The sequence below is a fragment of the Propithecus coquereli genome, unplaced genomic scaffold (genome assembly GCF_000956105.1).
Source record: "Propithecus coquereli isolate 6110/MARCELLA unplaced genomic scaffold, Pcoq_1.0 Scaffold381, whole genome shotgun sequence".
NCBI lineage: Eukaryota > Metazoa > Chordata > Mammalia > Primates > Indriidae > Propithecus > Propithecus coquereli.
Window position 1 is genome coordinate 1,489,899 of NW_012149519.1, and position 16,633 is coordinate 1,506,531.

Consider the following 16,633-nt stretch of genomic DNA (forward strand, 5'->3'; position numbering starts at 1 on the left):
TGAATCATTGTCCTTCCCTATCTTATGCCACCTCCCTTATGTAAGTAATAACTTTTATTAGTTTTACTTTAATTATTACAATTTTTTTTTTAAGTCTGGCAAGGATTTATTAGGAAGCTTATTAGTCACAGTGAATAATAGTCATGAAAAGAAGAACTCAGAGATCTCCAAATTCTGGCACTGGACTTACAAAACTAGTTAGAAGCTAATAAACGTTACAGAGGTTCCAAGGGGAATCTTAACTAAGTCTCAGTCTTACCCCAACCAAGTTATCTACAAACACAGAAATGATTCCCATGCTCTCCCTAGATGGCTTAGCCAGGCAGTGGGAAAGGAGACCTTCTCCCTAAGCTAGCTGCCCTTCTAGCTGTAACCACAGGACATTTGTGTGTGACAGACAACTCCAAGCTAGGCAACTTGACAAGGTTGCTGAACAATGACAGGGAGAAGGAGCAAGCAGAAACCAGTGTTCCTAGTTGGAGACCTTCCTAATGGTTAATATAAACATGATCCTGAGGCATCAGAAAGTTTCCTGCAGCCCAGAAATAGTTTCCATTTTTTAAAAAACAAGTCACACAAAAATCCTGCCACAAAGAAACAAGACACTTGGAATCACATGGCCACATCGACTGGAAAAGCATGACTGCCAGATGCTACCTGGCCCAAGATGTAATTTTTGCAATGCCCTGGAGAACCACGATTGTACCTCAGTACCCACACAACCCTCCCAGTGGTGTGGTATCTTCCAGAGGCCAGGTTTCTGCAGCAAGCCCCACAGATAAAGCTTGGCAGAGGTGGTGGCAGCCAACTGTCTCTGGAGCCTCATCCATTTGTCCTTCCCAACAGGTAGTTGTACATCTTCGCTGACACAGCGCCTCTGTGGGAGCCTTGGCCAGCACTTAGGAAATGAAGTGTGTCTGTGGGGTAACCCGATGGACCCCGTGGCCTGCTGGGTTGGCCAGTGCTTCATAATTACAGATGATTGTCTCTTGTCGGCAAAGCTCAGTCCATTCTCCTCTCAGACCAACATAAAAGACCTTTATGGTACCTGCTCCAACATTTTTTGAAATATGAACCGTGAGATGATACACATTTGAAACACAAGAAATTTTTGTGGCATACTCTAATTCTCCTGCAAGAGCCCAGTTCAGACTAAAGGGTTGATCTGACGCCCTTTCTGTGTCATCAAAGGACATCTGTGGAATATTCTTGTACAGTCTCATCTCAGAGGGCTGTGAGTCATCGTCCTTTCCCACTATAATGATGCCTTTGAGCTTGCCATTGCCTGTAAATGGAATATTAAACAGAAGCTCTTCATCTGCATCACTTTCAACAAACTTGGAGCCATCAGTCTGCTCTTCCCACAGCTTCCAGACGCAGGCCGCTGCCCTCGTGGCTCTCCTTAAGGCACTGCGGCCGCTCCAGGTCCATGGGCAGGTAGGCACTGGTTGGGGGGCTCCTCCAGTTCGGTGCAGCAGCAGCTGCCCCCGCCATGGCTGTGGCCACAGACATGGTGATGCCACCACCCGTGCATCCTAATTATTGTAGTTTTTTAAATGCATAGATGGATATTGAAGGAGCTCAGGGAATTTCGCCCCAAAACAGGACTCATTGGTATAAAGAGTATTTTGAATTAAAGGTCCTTAGAGATCAACAGGCATTGGAAGGGGCTTTCCCTCTTTCTTCATAAAAACCAGACCCATCAAGAAGAACAATTGTCTTTCCTTCCCTTCCCCGTTATCGCAATATATTGCAGGATAGAAGATCAAGAATGCAACCAGACATGGCCCAATCCATTTTGAAGAAATCTGTCCTTCAGGTTAATTGAATTTCCAAACAGAATCATTTACAAGTCAATCTGTTTCTCCTCATCCATTCATTCTTCCAAGTATCTATTCATCCTCCATAGTAACCATTTATTGCCTTGCAAAGGAATTCCTATATTTCTCATCTCTCCCTTCCCTGTAAAATGAGGGTATATAAGCTTCTGGACCCCACTGAGATATTGGGTAATCACTCTGTGATTCTCCCCATGCACACGGTAAATAAATTTGTAGCCTCTTTCTCTTATTAATCCGCCAATTGTGTGTTGATCTTTCAGTGAAACTTCTGAGGATGAAGGGGGAGTTTTCCTCCCCCTCCAGTATTTCAATATATTTCTGTTTTGCCTACTTTCTTATTAACTGACATCACTGAATGGTATAAATCCTAGAGATATTGCCAAAACAGTGCACAGAGATCATCTTCATTCTTGTTTTTTAAATAGCTGCATAGTATTTTATCTTGTGGATCTCTTACTGTTTATTTAAGCAGTCGAGCATTTTATGAACATGGATTTTCCCCCAATCTTGGCTGTAACAAATATGCTACAGTGAGTAACCTTGTATACATGTTATTTTACAGCCATATAAATGTATTCAAGAAATAGCTTTCAGAAGGGAGATATTGGGGTAAAGGGTAAATGTAGGCTATAGTTTTAGTAAATATTGCTAAATTACCCACTTTGACCTTGCATATTAGCATTCTTATCTGTAATATGTGAAATTATCTGGTTCTTCACAGCCCCTCATGCAGAATATGTTGTTAAATTTTTAGACTGTTGGTTATTTAATAGGTGAGAAAAAGAGAGACAATTTTAAATGATATTTCAGTGGTACTCTAATCATATTTCTCTTATTAAGAGTTAGATTAAGAATCTTTTCATGAATGTAAGGATAATTTTCACTAGCTATACAATTTTAGGGCAACAGTACTTTGAAGATGTACTCTGCTGTCTTTTGGCATCCGTTGTTCCTGTCAAGATGTTTTCTACCTAATCAAGATTCCTTTTTCTTTTATTTCTAACTGCTGCTTTTAAGGTCTTTTCTTTTCCTTTGAGTTCTGGAGGCCTACCACAAAGTTCCTGGGTGGATATTTCTTTTTATTTATTCTACTTGGGATTCACTGATAATCCTGATTATAAAAAATCAGTTTCTTTCTTCATTTCTGGCCAACTATTAGCTCTTCAAATATTGCCACATTCTTGTGGTCTCTATTCTTTCCTTTTAAAACTTCTATTAGACAGAGGTACACCTTCTCATTTTATCCTCTATATTTTTTTTTTTTTTTTTTTTTTGAGACAGAGTCTCACTCTTTTGCCCCGGCTAGAGTGAGTGCCGTGGCGTCAGCCTAGCTCACAGCAACCTCAAACTCCTGGGCTCAAGCGATCCTCCTGTCTCAGCCTCCCGAGTAGCTGGGACTACAGGCATGCGCCACCATGCCCGGCTAATTTTTTCTATATATTTTTAGTTGTCCAATTAATTTCTTTCTATTTTTTATCCTCTATATTTCTTGATATCTCCCTCATATTTTTTTTCCTTATATATGCTGCATTATGGAAAATTTCTTCAGCTTTGTCTTCCAGCTCTATGACTTTTTTTTTCTTTTTTCTTTTCCAGCTATGCCAAGTAAAATACTTAGCCAATCCATTAAGTGTTTAAATTTAGGGGTTATATTTTAAATTTTTCTATAAGTTTCAACTTTTTTATGATTTGTCAAGTTAGTTTTTGCAGTTTATGTTTTCTTCATTATGTTTTCAAATCCCTCTTTTATTTTTTTAAACACAATACATTCACTTATTGCATGTTCTGTAACTGCTAAATCCAGTATCTGCAAACTTTGAAATCTGATTTTGTCATTTGTTTCTTCTGAAATTTGTTTATATGCCTTGTTTTCTGCTGAGGTTAGTGATTTTTTACTGGTATCTCATTCTTTTGGAAATTTGTCTTTGTGAGTTTTTTGTGTCTTGTGTGTAAAGTGTGTCAACCCAGGGTTATTTTGCATTTGCTTCTGCAGGTTCCTAGGAGCAGTACTAATCTGGAACATTTAAAAAAATTATTCTAACTTATTTCTTTTTAAAATCAGACTTTTTCTTTTGAGACGGTTGGTGATCAGCATGGAGTCAGAAGAAATAATGTAGAGAGATCCCATGTACTCTTTACCTGTTTACCCAATAGTAACAGCTTGTAAAACTATAGTACAATATCATAACCAGGATATTGACATTGGCAAATTTTGAGTTAATTCTTGTGTGAGAAGTATAAGACAGGTAGAGGTTTATGGTTTTAAATTTTATTTATTTTATTCTATTTTATTTTTTGTCTATGAATGTCCAATCACCCCACTACAATTTGTTGAAAGGCTTTCTTCCATTGCATCGCTATTGCATATTCATTAAAAATCTGTTGGACATATTTGTGTAGGTTTGTTTATGGGTTCTCTATTGTGTTGTAGTGATGCATCTATCCTTTTTCCTTTAACAGACAATTTTTATTACCGTAACTATATAATAAGTCTTGAAATCAGGTAGACAGATTCTTCATACTTTTCTTCTTTTTCAGAATTGTTTTAGCTATTCTATTTAGCTATTATTTTGCTATGAAATTGAGTTTCTTGTATAATCTGGATATTAACCTCTTATCGGATGGATAGTTTGCAGATATTTTCTTCCATTTGAACCCAGGGACATGATCGGTAGGTCTGCCACGTGGGTGCTGGTTTGTACTCACAAATGGTCTTCCTAGGTCTTGAGTCCATCAGGGATTCACAACTTCCTACCTGAACCCTGAGGCTCTTTCAGAGAGACTTTTGTCTGTGGCTGAGTGCAGAATTCTTGTCTTGGGAGGATATGAGCAGGTGACCTCCCATTATGCCATCTTCCTGACATCACTCTCTATTCAGATTTTACTTGATTTTATTCATCACAGCTTTATAGTTTCCAGCATATAAATAATATACATGTTTTGTTAGACCTACACCTAAGTATTTCATTTTTTGAGTGATTGTAAATGATATTATATTTTAAATTTTGATGTTCACGTATCAATTGCTGGTATATAGAAATATAATTGATTGTTATAAGTTGATTTGGGGTCATGTGACTTTGATGAACTCACTTAGTAGTTCTAGGATTCTTTTATAGATGCTTTAAGTTTTTCTACATAGGCCGGGCGTGGTGACTGACGCCTGTAATCCTAGCACTCTGGGAGGCCGAGGCAGGAGGATCGCTTGAGGTTAGAAGTTCGAGACCAGCCTGAGCAAGAGCGAGATCCCGTATCAACTAAAAAATAGAAAGAAATTAGCCAGACAACTAAAAATATATATAGAAAAAATTAGTTAGGCATGGTGGTGCATGCCTGTAGTCCCAACTACTTGGGAGTCTGAGGCAGAAGGATTGCTTGAGCCCAGGAGTTTGAGGTTGCTGTGAGCTAGGCTGACACCACAGCACTCTAGCCTGGGCAACAGAGCGAGATTCTGTCTCAAAAAAAAAAAAAAAAAAGATTTTCTACATAAATAATCATGCCATCTGTAAGTAGAGACAGTTTAATGTCTTTTTTTCCTCATATGTGTGCCTTTTTTCCTCTTTTTCCCATATTATAATGGGTATAACTTCCAGTTCTATGTTGAATAAAACTGGTGAGAACAGATACTATTTTCAGTCTTGGGATATGGGGATTCAGTCTTTCACCATTAAGTATAAAGTTAGCTGTAGCTTTTTTGTAGACGATATTTATCAAGTTGAGGAAATTCCCCTTAATTCCTCATCTTACGAGAATTTTTGTCATTATGAATGTTGACTATTGTCAAATGCTTTTTCTGTATCAATTGATAATATTATATAATTTTCTGTTGATGTGATAGACTATATTAATTAATTTTCAAGTATTGGACCATTCTTGCATCTCTGAAATAAACCCCACTTTGGGTGGAAATTTCCTCAACTCTTATCAGAAAGAATGCACAGGCATAAAGAATGTTTTTTACTGTTTAGCAAAATTGAACTAAAAAAAGACATTGCAAATAATATCAAAGGGGATTCATTAAGCATGCAATATTTGGAGGAATCAAGTTTAAAACATGTTAACATATTTTATCTCAATTTTTCATATTTCCACAATAACTCAATTTTAAATGTTCTGCCCTCACACTACCAGTAGATGCATACATGGAAAGAAAGAAATTTACACAGTGGTTAAAATATTTATTATTGGGTTTCAACATACTCTTTTTCTCATACTCATTTGCTTGTGGTACAAGCATTTAGGTTTGTTGGAATTTTTAACTTCCTACAATGTTATTATACGATCTTGAATTTTCTCAAAGTTTAATATACCGGAGTATACTAAACGTGGAGAAGGCTAGAAATTAAATTTTATGTGGAATGAGAAATGAAAAAGGCAGGTCATGACTGATCTCAAAAAATATTTCCCTGGAGATAGGTAGAAAAAAGGAATGATCATGTCTGCAGAAAAAATTTGTCAGAAATGAGTCAATTAGGTCAGCCTATCCGTAGATTGTTTCAGAATCATATCTGTTAAACGACTCTGTGTGTGTGTGTGTGTGTGTGTGTGTGTGTGTGTGTGTGTGAGACAGGACTAGATGGTAAATTCCAATAAGGGAATATTTAACCCATTTTTTAGTAGAATAGCCCACCCAATAATGAAAATCATAATCCTTCAATTATGAAGACAATGTTATATTAGGTCATTAAATATGAAATGTCTGATTTTGAATCAAAAGTGTAGTTTATTATATTTCAAAGAAGAAGCAGTACAACTAATCAAAGTATGCACTTAAACTATCAACACGGTTTTGCCATCTTAAGGGTAGCTTGTTTATACAGCAGCAAAGAAGCCTGGAGAGTGTGCAAATGCTATGGGTCATCAAAATTTTTTGGAACTGCCGAAAAAAAGACAATTAATTTAATTATCATGTGTTCTTTGCCAATGTTTGTTAGTCGAGTTGTGGAAGAGTTGTACTAAAAATTACTATACTGTTAATTTTAATTCAATATTTTCTTGAAAGAAAAGGAATGTTTGGCAAATATTAAAAATTCAAAGATAAGGATTGGCGTCTGATTTATGTTCGCTTACTGTTACCTCACACTACATATGAATGAGCTAAAGTTGAAGCTACAACAAAGAAAAAGCTTATTTGTGACCAAGCCATACAGCTACAAACATACAAAACTTATGCTGAAATTAAATCTTTGCATAATAAAAATCAATAATGGTTTTATATGTTATTTAACATGAATCAACATGAAGCTTTTAATTGTGATTCACAGCATTAGGTAAATTAGCTATATAAACTACAAGAAAAATTTGAAGCATGCTTTCTTGATATTGGTAAATTTAAAGTTGATTTTCAAATTATGCAGTACTCCTTTGGATTCAATATTAATCATACCGAATTAACACAAGATTTAATGAATTTATCCAACTTGGGTGGACATAGTTTTGAATTTGATATGTTTTTACTTCAAAGTTAAGTCAGTTCTTTAAAAACATGAACAAGTTTGCTATTTTATAAAAGAGTAGAGAAATGTGGTTTGACTATGCATGCCACAAAAGAGAATGTAACAACCAATGAAGTAGAAAAATACAGTGTTATTTCTAAATTAACAAGGAAGGAAAGGGAAAGACATATTCTACCAGTCTGGTATCACTTTTGGGAGACTAGTAACAGAAAGCTGAAATAACACGGGCTTAAACATAAGAGCTTAATATTCCCTCATGTACAATATTTCTGAAGGTAGACTACTGACACAGTGACCTCAGGATGTCATGAATGTCCAGGTTCCTTCTATCTTCTTGTTCCAGTATCATTAATACTCAACTTCCACCTTCAATGTCACGCTCTGAGTGCTATATGGCCATTACTATTAATACTTCCATATTCCAAGCAGAAAAAAGGAGGAAGATGGTACCACAAACTTTCTCTCCTCTGAGTTATCCGCCTTTTTCCGGAGGTTTTGCAGAGGCCCCATCCAACAACTTCCACCCACATACACAGGGCTCAGCCACTCTCCGCAGCACAAAGGCCTGAGAAATACAATTTTCCTACTGAGTGTTTTTCCACTCCTAACACAATTTAGGTTCTGCTATGGAGAACAAAGGAGAGAATAGATAATAGGTGGGTCACCAAGAGTGTTTGTCACAAATGATGTCTTCATAAAATCAGTAAAAATAAGAGAAAGAAACAATAGTAAAAAAATACAATGATGGAAGTAAAAAAATCATGTTTATAGTTGTTAAACCAAATGTGAATGGACTGAATTCTCCTACTAAAAGACAAAGACTGCCAGATTAAGTTAAAAATACAAAACTTCTATAAAGCGCTTAGAAACAAAATTATTTTATAAGAAGGCCAAATTCAGGCAGCACCTTCCCCCAGTTTCTTCATCTTATCATTTAATAAGTAAATAAGAGTTGAGAGCCAATCATGATGATGACAAGTAAAGACAATGCACGAATGTTGATATTTAATTAAAAACATACAAAGTACTTCCTTTTGTGTATCTAGTGTGGTTAATTCAACAGTTTAGCAAATTATAGGATTAACATAAATTTATCTCTAAGATAACTTGTTTTTAATCAAATTGCATATATCCCATAAAAAGTGTAAGACACCAAGTACTTGTAGACATTGATATGCATCATGTCTCAGTCCATTTTCTGATGAATATAACAGAATACCTGAAATTAGATAATTTGTAAAGAAAAGGAATTTATTTCTTACAGTTATGGAGGGTGAGAAATCCAAGGTCAAGAGACCACATCTGGTGAGATCCTTCTTGGTCGGGACTCTAGGCCAAGTCGTGAGGTGGCACAGGGTATCTCACGGTGAGGGAGCTGACTGTGCTAGTTTAGACCTCTCTTCCTCTTCTTATAAAGCCACCAATCCCACTCCCAGGATAACCCATTAACCCTTACAGTTCACAAACAGATTAATTCATTCATGAGGGAAGAGCCCTCATGACCTAATCACCTCTTAAAGGCACACCTCTAAATACTGCCACACTGGGGATTAAATTTCAACATGCGTTTTGCAGGGGACAAATAATCAAACCATAGCACCCTATTACAACCTTCAAGATTGTAAAGATGCTGTGTGTATTTTGGGATATTATAATTTGAGTGAGATTGGGAGAAGAATTTGGTAGTAGATTATCCTATAAATACAAAAATATGCACATGATTCTAGATTTGATACTGAACAAATTTATTTATCAGAATATGATCATTATCATAGGAATTAATGCCAATTGTTAAAGAATTACTTAAGGGTAACTAAAAGATCAGCTTGTAAATTTTGCAAAGTAATGGTAGGAAAAACAAAATCTACATTTAAAATAAAGTGTGTAATGAAAGGCTTTGAAGTGCCAGAAGGAAGTGTGAAGGTGTTGGGTGCTTGAAGGATGGAATAGGTACAGAAAGGGAGAAATATCAAGGACACATCTATCATACTGCGAAATTTTACCAAGGACCTCCAAACCAGATTGCAAACTCTTAGTTTTCCAACTGCCACAACTGTTATCAAGTCACTGTAACTCCAGAGATGCCCTTGGTGGGCCAGGTTTGACCTTTGGTTACATGAGGAAATTACATCATGTGCTGACTTTGTATTATGGCTCTAACTGTTCACAGAGCTTGAAAAGTCGAGAATATAGTAATCAATGTTCAGATAACTTAGAATAACGACAGCCATGAAATGTAATACTCAATCTGATTATACCGAAGGCAAAATGTCAGTTTCATTAGTAAATCTTGACACAAGGAACTGGAAAAGCTATTTATCTGTATTGGTTTCAAGAAAGTAATGACACATAAAAGAAATCAGAATTTTTTTCACTAATTATTAATAAAGACAATTTAGTCTATTAATAACACCTTGCTTTTCATTTTACTAAATTCTTTACATAGGCTGTCTCGTTGAATAAAATGACGATCCTGCTAAGCAGATTGTATTATCTTCACTTTACAGAGAAAACTGAAGAGAGGTGTAAGTGGTCTGCCTGAGCTCACACCAGATAGTGTCAGAACTAAGCTTCACATGAAGATTTTCTAATTCCGGGTCCAATATTGCTTATCGTGCACTACACTGCACACTAACCAAGTTTTCTTAACTTGAGGTTCATGAATCCCTTGAAAATAGGTGCAAACATTTGTGGTGTATGCAATGGGGAATAGTGGTGTGGTATTCTTGTATCAGATTTTCAAAGGAATTGGTTCCTTTCAAAAATGCTAGGAACCACTGGCCTATACTATAAGTTCCTTGAAACAGGATCATGTTTGTTCTTGACTGTACCCTTAGCACTACTATAATGGAAGGTGATAAGGACTCAATAAATCTGTGGGTGAATGCATAGTATATGTCAAATAATTTAAGATTATTTTCCAATGTTATTTGTATACTGTTAAATTGTTCTTACAATTTGATTTTCCCTGAATTATAATAATAGATATAGATATTTTATACATTTTTCCAAATAATCAAAATAAAGTTGTTAAAATTTGGGGGAGATAAACATTTTAATTAGACAATCAATATATTTGGTGGCATGTGCCAAATAGCACCTGAGGTAAGGTAAAAACAAAAATAACTAATTAGAATTCAATTTAACTGATATTCAAGGGACAAAAAGAGTTATTCACACTGATAAAAGTTACAATTTATAGGCCGGGCGCGGTGGCTCACGCCTGTAATCCTAGCACTCTGGGAGGCCGAGGCGGGCAGATTGTTTGAGCTCAGGAGTTCGAGACCAGCCTGAGCAAGAGCGAGACTCCGTCTCTACTAAAAATAGAAAGAAATTAATTGGACAACTAAAAATATATATAGAAATTAGCCGGGCATGGTGGCGCATGCCTGTAGTCCCAGCTACTCAGGAGGCTGAGGCAGGAGGATCGCTTGAGCCCAGGAGTGTGAGGTTGCTGTGAGCTAGGATGACGCCATGGCACCCTAGCCCGGGCAACAGAGTGAGACTCTGTCTCAAAAAAAAAAAAAGTTACAACTTATAAAGAAAGTATGGCAGTCATGAATTTTAAATAGTAACTCATATGAAATCAAATTATATAAAGTAAATATGATTTAAAATACAATAAGTTGACAGAAATGAAAATATAGCAGGAGATAACACGATACTGTCAGGCATACTATACATCACGTAGACAAATACAGTGATATAGTTTTTACTTTCAAAATATAATTAACAACATTGAATGTAGGTCATATTTTGAAGCATATACTACACTTCCTTGTCCAGGATCCGTGAGATAGTTTCATACATTGGTCACAAATAAAACGCCAATATCCAAAAAGAAAAAATTGCACAGGTCTGAATTTATAACTAGAAATTAATATTGATAACTAAAAGAGAAAAACATTTCAACTACCCCAAATTTTAATCTCTTTACTAAGTGCGTTAAGATGAAAGAAAAATAAAATTATAGCTTACTTATAACATTTCAAAAGTTCAGATGTGGCCAACACTGTAACAGAAATAGAGAGCCATAAATTATGCTATTATTTTAAAAATAAAGAATCTAAAATGAATTGTGGAAATGGGAGAATTGCTAAAAAAAAAAATCAAGAAAATTAGAAGAAATAATAAAATTAAAAGTCTCTAAGAGGATAAATTAATAATTTTTTGATGAAGTTAATGAATTTCTGAAAAAATACAATCAGAAGATAAAACAAAGTTAGAAATGAGCAAGGTAATAGACACAAAAGTTTTTAATATTAGAAAATACCATGTGATTACAGACCAGTCTGAGCAAGTGCAAGACCCTGTCTCTACCAAAAATAAAAAAATTAGCCAGGTATGGTGGCACACACCTGTAGTCCCAGCTATTCAAGAAGCTGAGGCAGGAAGAGGGCTTGAGCCCTGGAGTTTAAGGCTGCAGTGAGCTATGATGATACCACTGTACTCTACCCAGGAGACAAAAAAAAAAAGAAAGAAAAGAAAAGAAAATGCCATGTGAGTATAAGTTTGTTCTAGTAATTTTTTGATAAAATATATGCCTTTACAGAAAGATGTAAAATTACCAAATTTAACTCAGGAAAAAAGTAGGAAGTCTAAATAGACAAAAATAAAAATAGTGAAAGAATCTGAAAATATAACCAAAACATTACCCCAGGGCAGAAACAGGTAATTGTCATGGTACATAATTTTTCAGAAAATAGAAATATATGGAAAGTAACTCAGTTTATTAAAATGTTACCATAATATCCAAATAAATAAATAATTTCCCTAAAACATCAATAAGTACCTATGTGTATTCAAAATTCTAGGCCAGAGGTCCTAGGGGTACACATATGAATCAGATTCCTACTTTTAAGGTGTTCATAGACTAGTCAGGAAAGATATATAAAATCAAATGTTATAGTTAGCAAAATCTATTTCCAGCAGTGTGGCAAACACAATCTGAATGAACCGTCTTCCACAAATGCTGCATTATTGTGGTCACAAGAAAATAAGGAAACTCTCCCAAAGGGCAAAAAGTAAAAAATAAAATGACGGTGAAACAAAAACTGATGAGGGTTCAGCAAGCATAAAATCTAGGGTTGCACTGGAAAGTAAGCCTTGGGCCTCCTGTAGGCAGTAAAACTTGAGACTCTTCCATCAAGCTGGCACACTCAAACCAGCTAAAGTGGTCCCAGTACATAGCAGCATCTGGCCCAAAGGATACACAAATGCTAATTCTCTCGGGAGGGCAGCGTTCTCAATTTAGTTTCTCAGGACTCCCACAGATGATCTCCAAAATTCAGAATAAAATTTTGCCAAATATATTAAGACAAGTCTTCATGTGTATCAACAGAAAAATACAGAGCGAAACATTAGACATAGACCACCATAAACTCATATTGGATTTAACAGTTCATTCTGACTGCTATATATAACATATATATTAATATATAACATATAATAACAAATATAATAACATTTCACCATAATTTATTTATTCACTCTATTATCAATGTGCATTTGGTTTCTTGTTGCTACAGTGAACAGAACTTTAGTGACCGTATCTCCTGGGCACTCATTTCCCTTAGGTAAATACCCTGGGGTGAAATGGCTGCTTCAGCATATATGTTTAATCTATCTTAAAGTTCACAAGATAATGCCAACCCATTGTTTCAGAAACAGTTGAAGCAATTTATACTCCTACCAGCAATATAAGAGGTCCTTTGTTACAGTTGATATTGTCACTTGTTAATTTTTGAAATTGCTTGAGTGCAAAATTTTATTTCATTGTGGTCTTGCTTTGCATTTCCTTGATGACTAATTAAGCTGAACTTCTCTTCCTATACTTATTGGCCATGTTTTTCCATTGTCTTTTGTCCATTTTTCTATTGACTTGTTTGGACTTGGTTTCAATTTTTATCCAACTGTTTCCCCAGTCCATTGCATTATTCCGGGGCAAAGGACAAATTAAATATCCAACATTAGGAGGATCCCCAAACACATCACTCCTGGAAACTACTCTGGCAATTGTTTATGCTATTTGTTCCCCAAACTTGGTGTGGCCCTTCCCTTCTTCAAACTGCTGTTAGCTCAGAACAGATGTCACCTGCTCTTTGAAGATACCCATAGGCCTGGCATAAAAAATTTGTTCTTCTGTACACGAATAGCACTGAATTCATACCACTCTATTAGAGCAAACTATATATGTGCAACTACATATGTCTTTCTCCTTCCTTTCTCTTTATTTGGAAGATAGGAGCTTCTTGGTGGCAGGAACTATGCTTATTTGTCTCTGAATATTCAAAAGATAACACACTGCTTGACACAAAAGAAGCATTAAATAAATGTTCAGAATTCAAAAGGGATGACTTTATTACAGGATCTATTAATAATTTCAACAACATTCCATTCACATTGTAAGGGAGGCATTAAAGATTTGAAATCAAGTTCTTTGTTTAACAAACATTTGTAGTAAGCCATTTTACTAGGTAGGTACAAATATAGAGAACATTACTAAAAATCAAAAAAAAAAATTAAACTCCAGATAAGTGAAATATTTAATAGATATTTTGAATTGTCATACAACCCTCAATAATTTCATTTATGCTAAATCCAATTCACTCATTTGTTCACACAACAAATATTAAGGGCACAGCAGAGTGCCAGATACTGCTTTTTCTTTTAAGTAACTCAATCTTTCACTTGTAGTGAAAAAACTTGAGCTTCTGGGATATCTCACCTTCCTAGAAATTAAATCACCATCAGCATCATGTACACGTTTGAGTTTTTATGGAGTAGAGGATAAAGTACCTCAAAGTGAAATGTCAGCAAAAAGCAACAGGAGAGCTTCCATGGCAGAGGAGGTGGCCTCTAATGTTAAGATCAAGAGATGCAGAATCCAACAGGGCTAGATTCAAACCCTGGTTCCAGTTCCTTAACCCCTAGTGCCAGGAACTTCCCCCAGAACGACTCCAGCTCACCAACCCCAGGAAGCTAAGTGACTTCTCCACGTTTAGAAAAGCTGGAGTTGGGGGAGATTAGTTAACGTTGTATGGATCACGCCGCATTCGCGGGCGCTTAAGCCTCCTTCACTATTCCTTCAGGTAGAGACTAGGAGGGGCAGAGCCAGGCGCCGAGAGGCCATCGCACTGACTTCGGTTCCCGCCTCGCCTCCCTAGCGGCCCCTGGCGGCCGCACGCAGCTGGGTCCCGGGGACTTCAGCCCCTCCCCTACGCTCCGGAAAGCGCGCAACGGGCTGAGGCCGCCCACCTGGCTTCAGGTCTCCAGCCGCACCACGGGATCACCGGGCAGGACCACACAGCTCCCTCGCACACATTTTCCCTTATGAAAACCCAACCCGCCGCGCATCTCCCCTGTAGAGCCCCACGGGAGCTCTGAACAGGGCCGTCACTCCAAAACTAGGGCTTATCTCCCAGCTGCGACCGGGTCACTTGTGACCGGCGGGGGATCCGGCTTTTCTTGCCCCCCAGAGCCGCACTGCCCTCCAACCCCAGGCCCGCCGCCAGGTACTCGGGCCAGACGCCCGCCCGCTCCGCTCCGCTCCGCGGGAATTGCAGGGGCCCAAAAGCTTTGGCCCAACTTTTTCGCCGCTACTTTGCCGGCTTGATTTCAGCAGAGTTTGGTCACCTCTCGCTCAGAATGTCAGCGAAGAAATAAGTCACATCCAGTAAGACTCCAGCGCGCCACACCAGCGCTGCACTTAGCGCTTCGGGACTTGCGGGTAGTGGCGCTTCCATGCTGGGCGCTGCCTCCCCCCGGAGAACCGCCCTGGGCCGCCGGGCGCTCGCCTCCTGTGGCCGCGGGAAGTTGGTTGGCTAAGCTGGGATTTACACAGACGCCACCCTGTACGTGGGGGAGGCTCCGGACTAAGCAGTCGGGGACCACTTCTGACCTTGAGCTTCACAGGGTAGAGACGCTCTCTAAGGCAATCGCTACCGTCCTGCGCCGCGCTTCCCGAGCTCCTCCGAAGCACGCGGCGGCGCTGCTCCCCCTGCCCCCAGCCCAAAGCCTCATTCGGAGCCGCTGCTTCCTTCGCGCAGTCCTGCTCGTGGCACGGGAAACGCTTCGCCTACGGCACCGTTCTGGCCACACTCAAGATCTGACGCGTCCTACGCTACAAAATGTCAACAGCTCTCCTCGTGATATTTTGGAGGCCCTGAAAAGGGCCTTTTGGAGTCCGGAGAGAAGACGGAGGCCCCGCTCAGCCGCCGAAGCCGTACAGGGTGCGCCCTTGCCGCTTCAGGGCGTACACCACGTCCATGGCCGTGACCGTCTTGCGCTTGGCGTGCTCCGTGTAAGTCACCGCGTCCCGGATCACGTTCTCCAGAAAGACCTTGAGCACTCCCCGGGTCTCCTCGTAGATGAGCCCGGAGATGCGCTTGACGCCCCCACGGCGGGCTAGACGGCGAATGGCGGGTTTTGTGATGCCCTGAATATTGTCCCGTAGGACTTTGCGGTGGCGCTTGGCGCCCCCCTTACCCAGCCCTTTGCCGCCTTTACCTCGCCCAGACATTTTCGCGTTACAGCGTCTTCCAACCAAGGAAACAAGCAGGTAGCTGCAATCTGAATTTCAAACGCCGTTGTGGGACCTGTTATATTCCCTTGATGCGGACCTGTTTGAAAACCTCATGAAAGTGGAGGGAGCTCTAGGCCCCTCCCCTGGAGGCTTCCTTCCTGCAGTTGTAAGTTCAGTGAGCAGAAGCTGACAAGCCAGATTTTTTTGTTTACTTTTTGGGAAAAGCCTTTGCCTATTCTTGCCATAAATTTGAAGAAAGAGTCATCACGCTATATTTGAAAGTTTAAACAATATGAGCTAATATAGTAGAATTTATATTGCCTTTTCTCAGCACTTAAAAGCAGGGCGGATCCTACACAACGCTGTCTGTCCCTGTCTCTTTCTCCCTCCTTCCTTCTAATTCTAATTCTACGGTTCTTCAAACGAAATGCTCATTCTTATAATACCATTCCTGACCTACTGTGAAAATCAATAAGAACCAGAGACGCTTTACGTCTTACTAGATTTCAAAGCAATTACAATTTTTCACCTGTGGATCTTTTTAAGTCACCAGTAGGGGGAGGGTTTTTTTGTTGTTGTTTTGTTTTAATTAAAAGAGCTCTCAGAACACTATATCTGGAAAAAATCCCGAATAGTCAAACTTCACTACATGATTTTAATCCTTGACTCAGAGAGAAGAAACGTCTACCAATCTTGAAGAGGTAAGGATTCTTGTAATGGTAAAACAGGTTGCCTTGTTTATAGTTACTCTTCTAAGAAATCAAGGTTAGAACATTTTCAAGTTAGAAATCTCTTGCTTACAAGAATAAAAG

The 16,633-nt window shown here is 38.4% G+C and overlaps 1 protein-coding gene and 1 pseudogene across 1 annotated transcript; both read right to left on the minus strand.

Annotated features, from left to right (window-relative positions):
- Positions 1–899: 899 nt before the first annotated feature.
- LOC105816678 lies at positions 900–1,512 on the minus strand (annotated as a pseudogene).
- Positions 1,513–15,216: 13,704 nt separating this feature from the next.
- Positions 15,217–16,089, minus strand: LOC105816693 (histone H4). Its single transcript, XM_012652178.1, has one exon. The coding sequence runs from the start codon at positions 15,816–15,818 to the stop codon at positions 15,507–15,509; it is 312 nt and encodes a 103-aa protein (XP_012507632.1). The 5' UTR covers positions 15,819–16,089; the 3' UTR covers positions 15,217–15,506.
- Between the last annotated feature and the right edge of the window lie 544 nt (positions 16,090–16,633).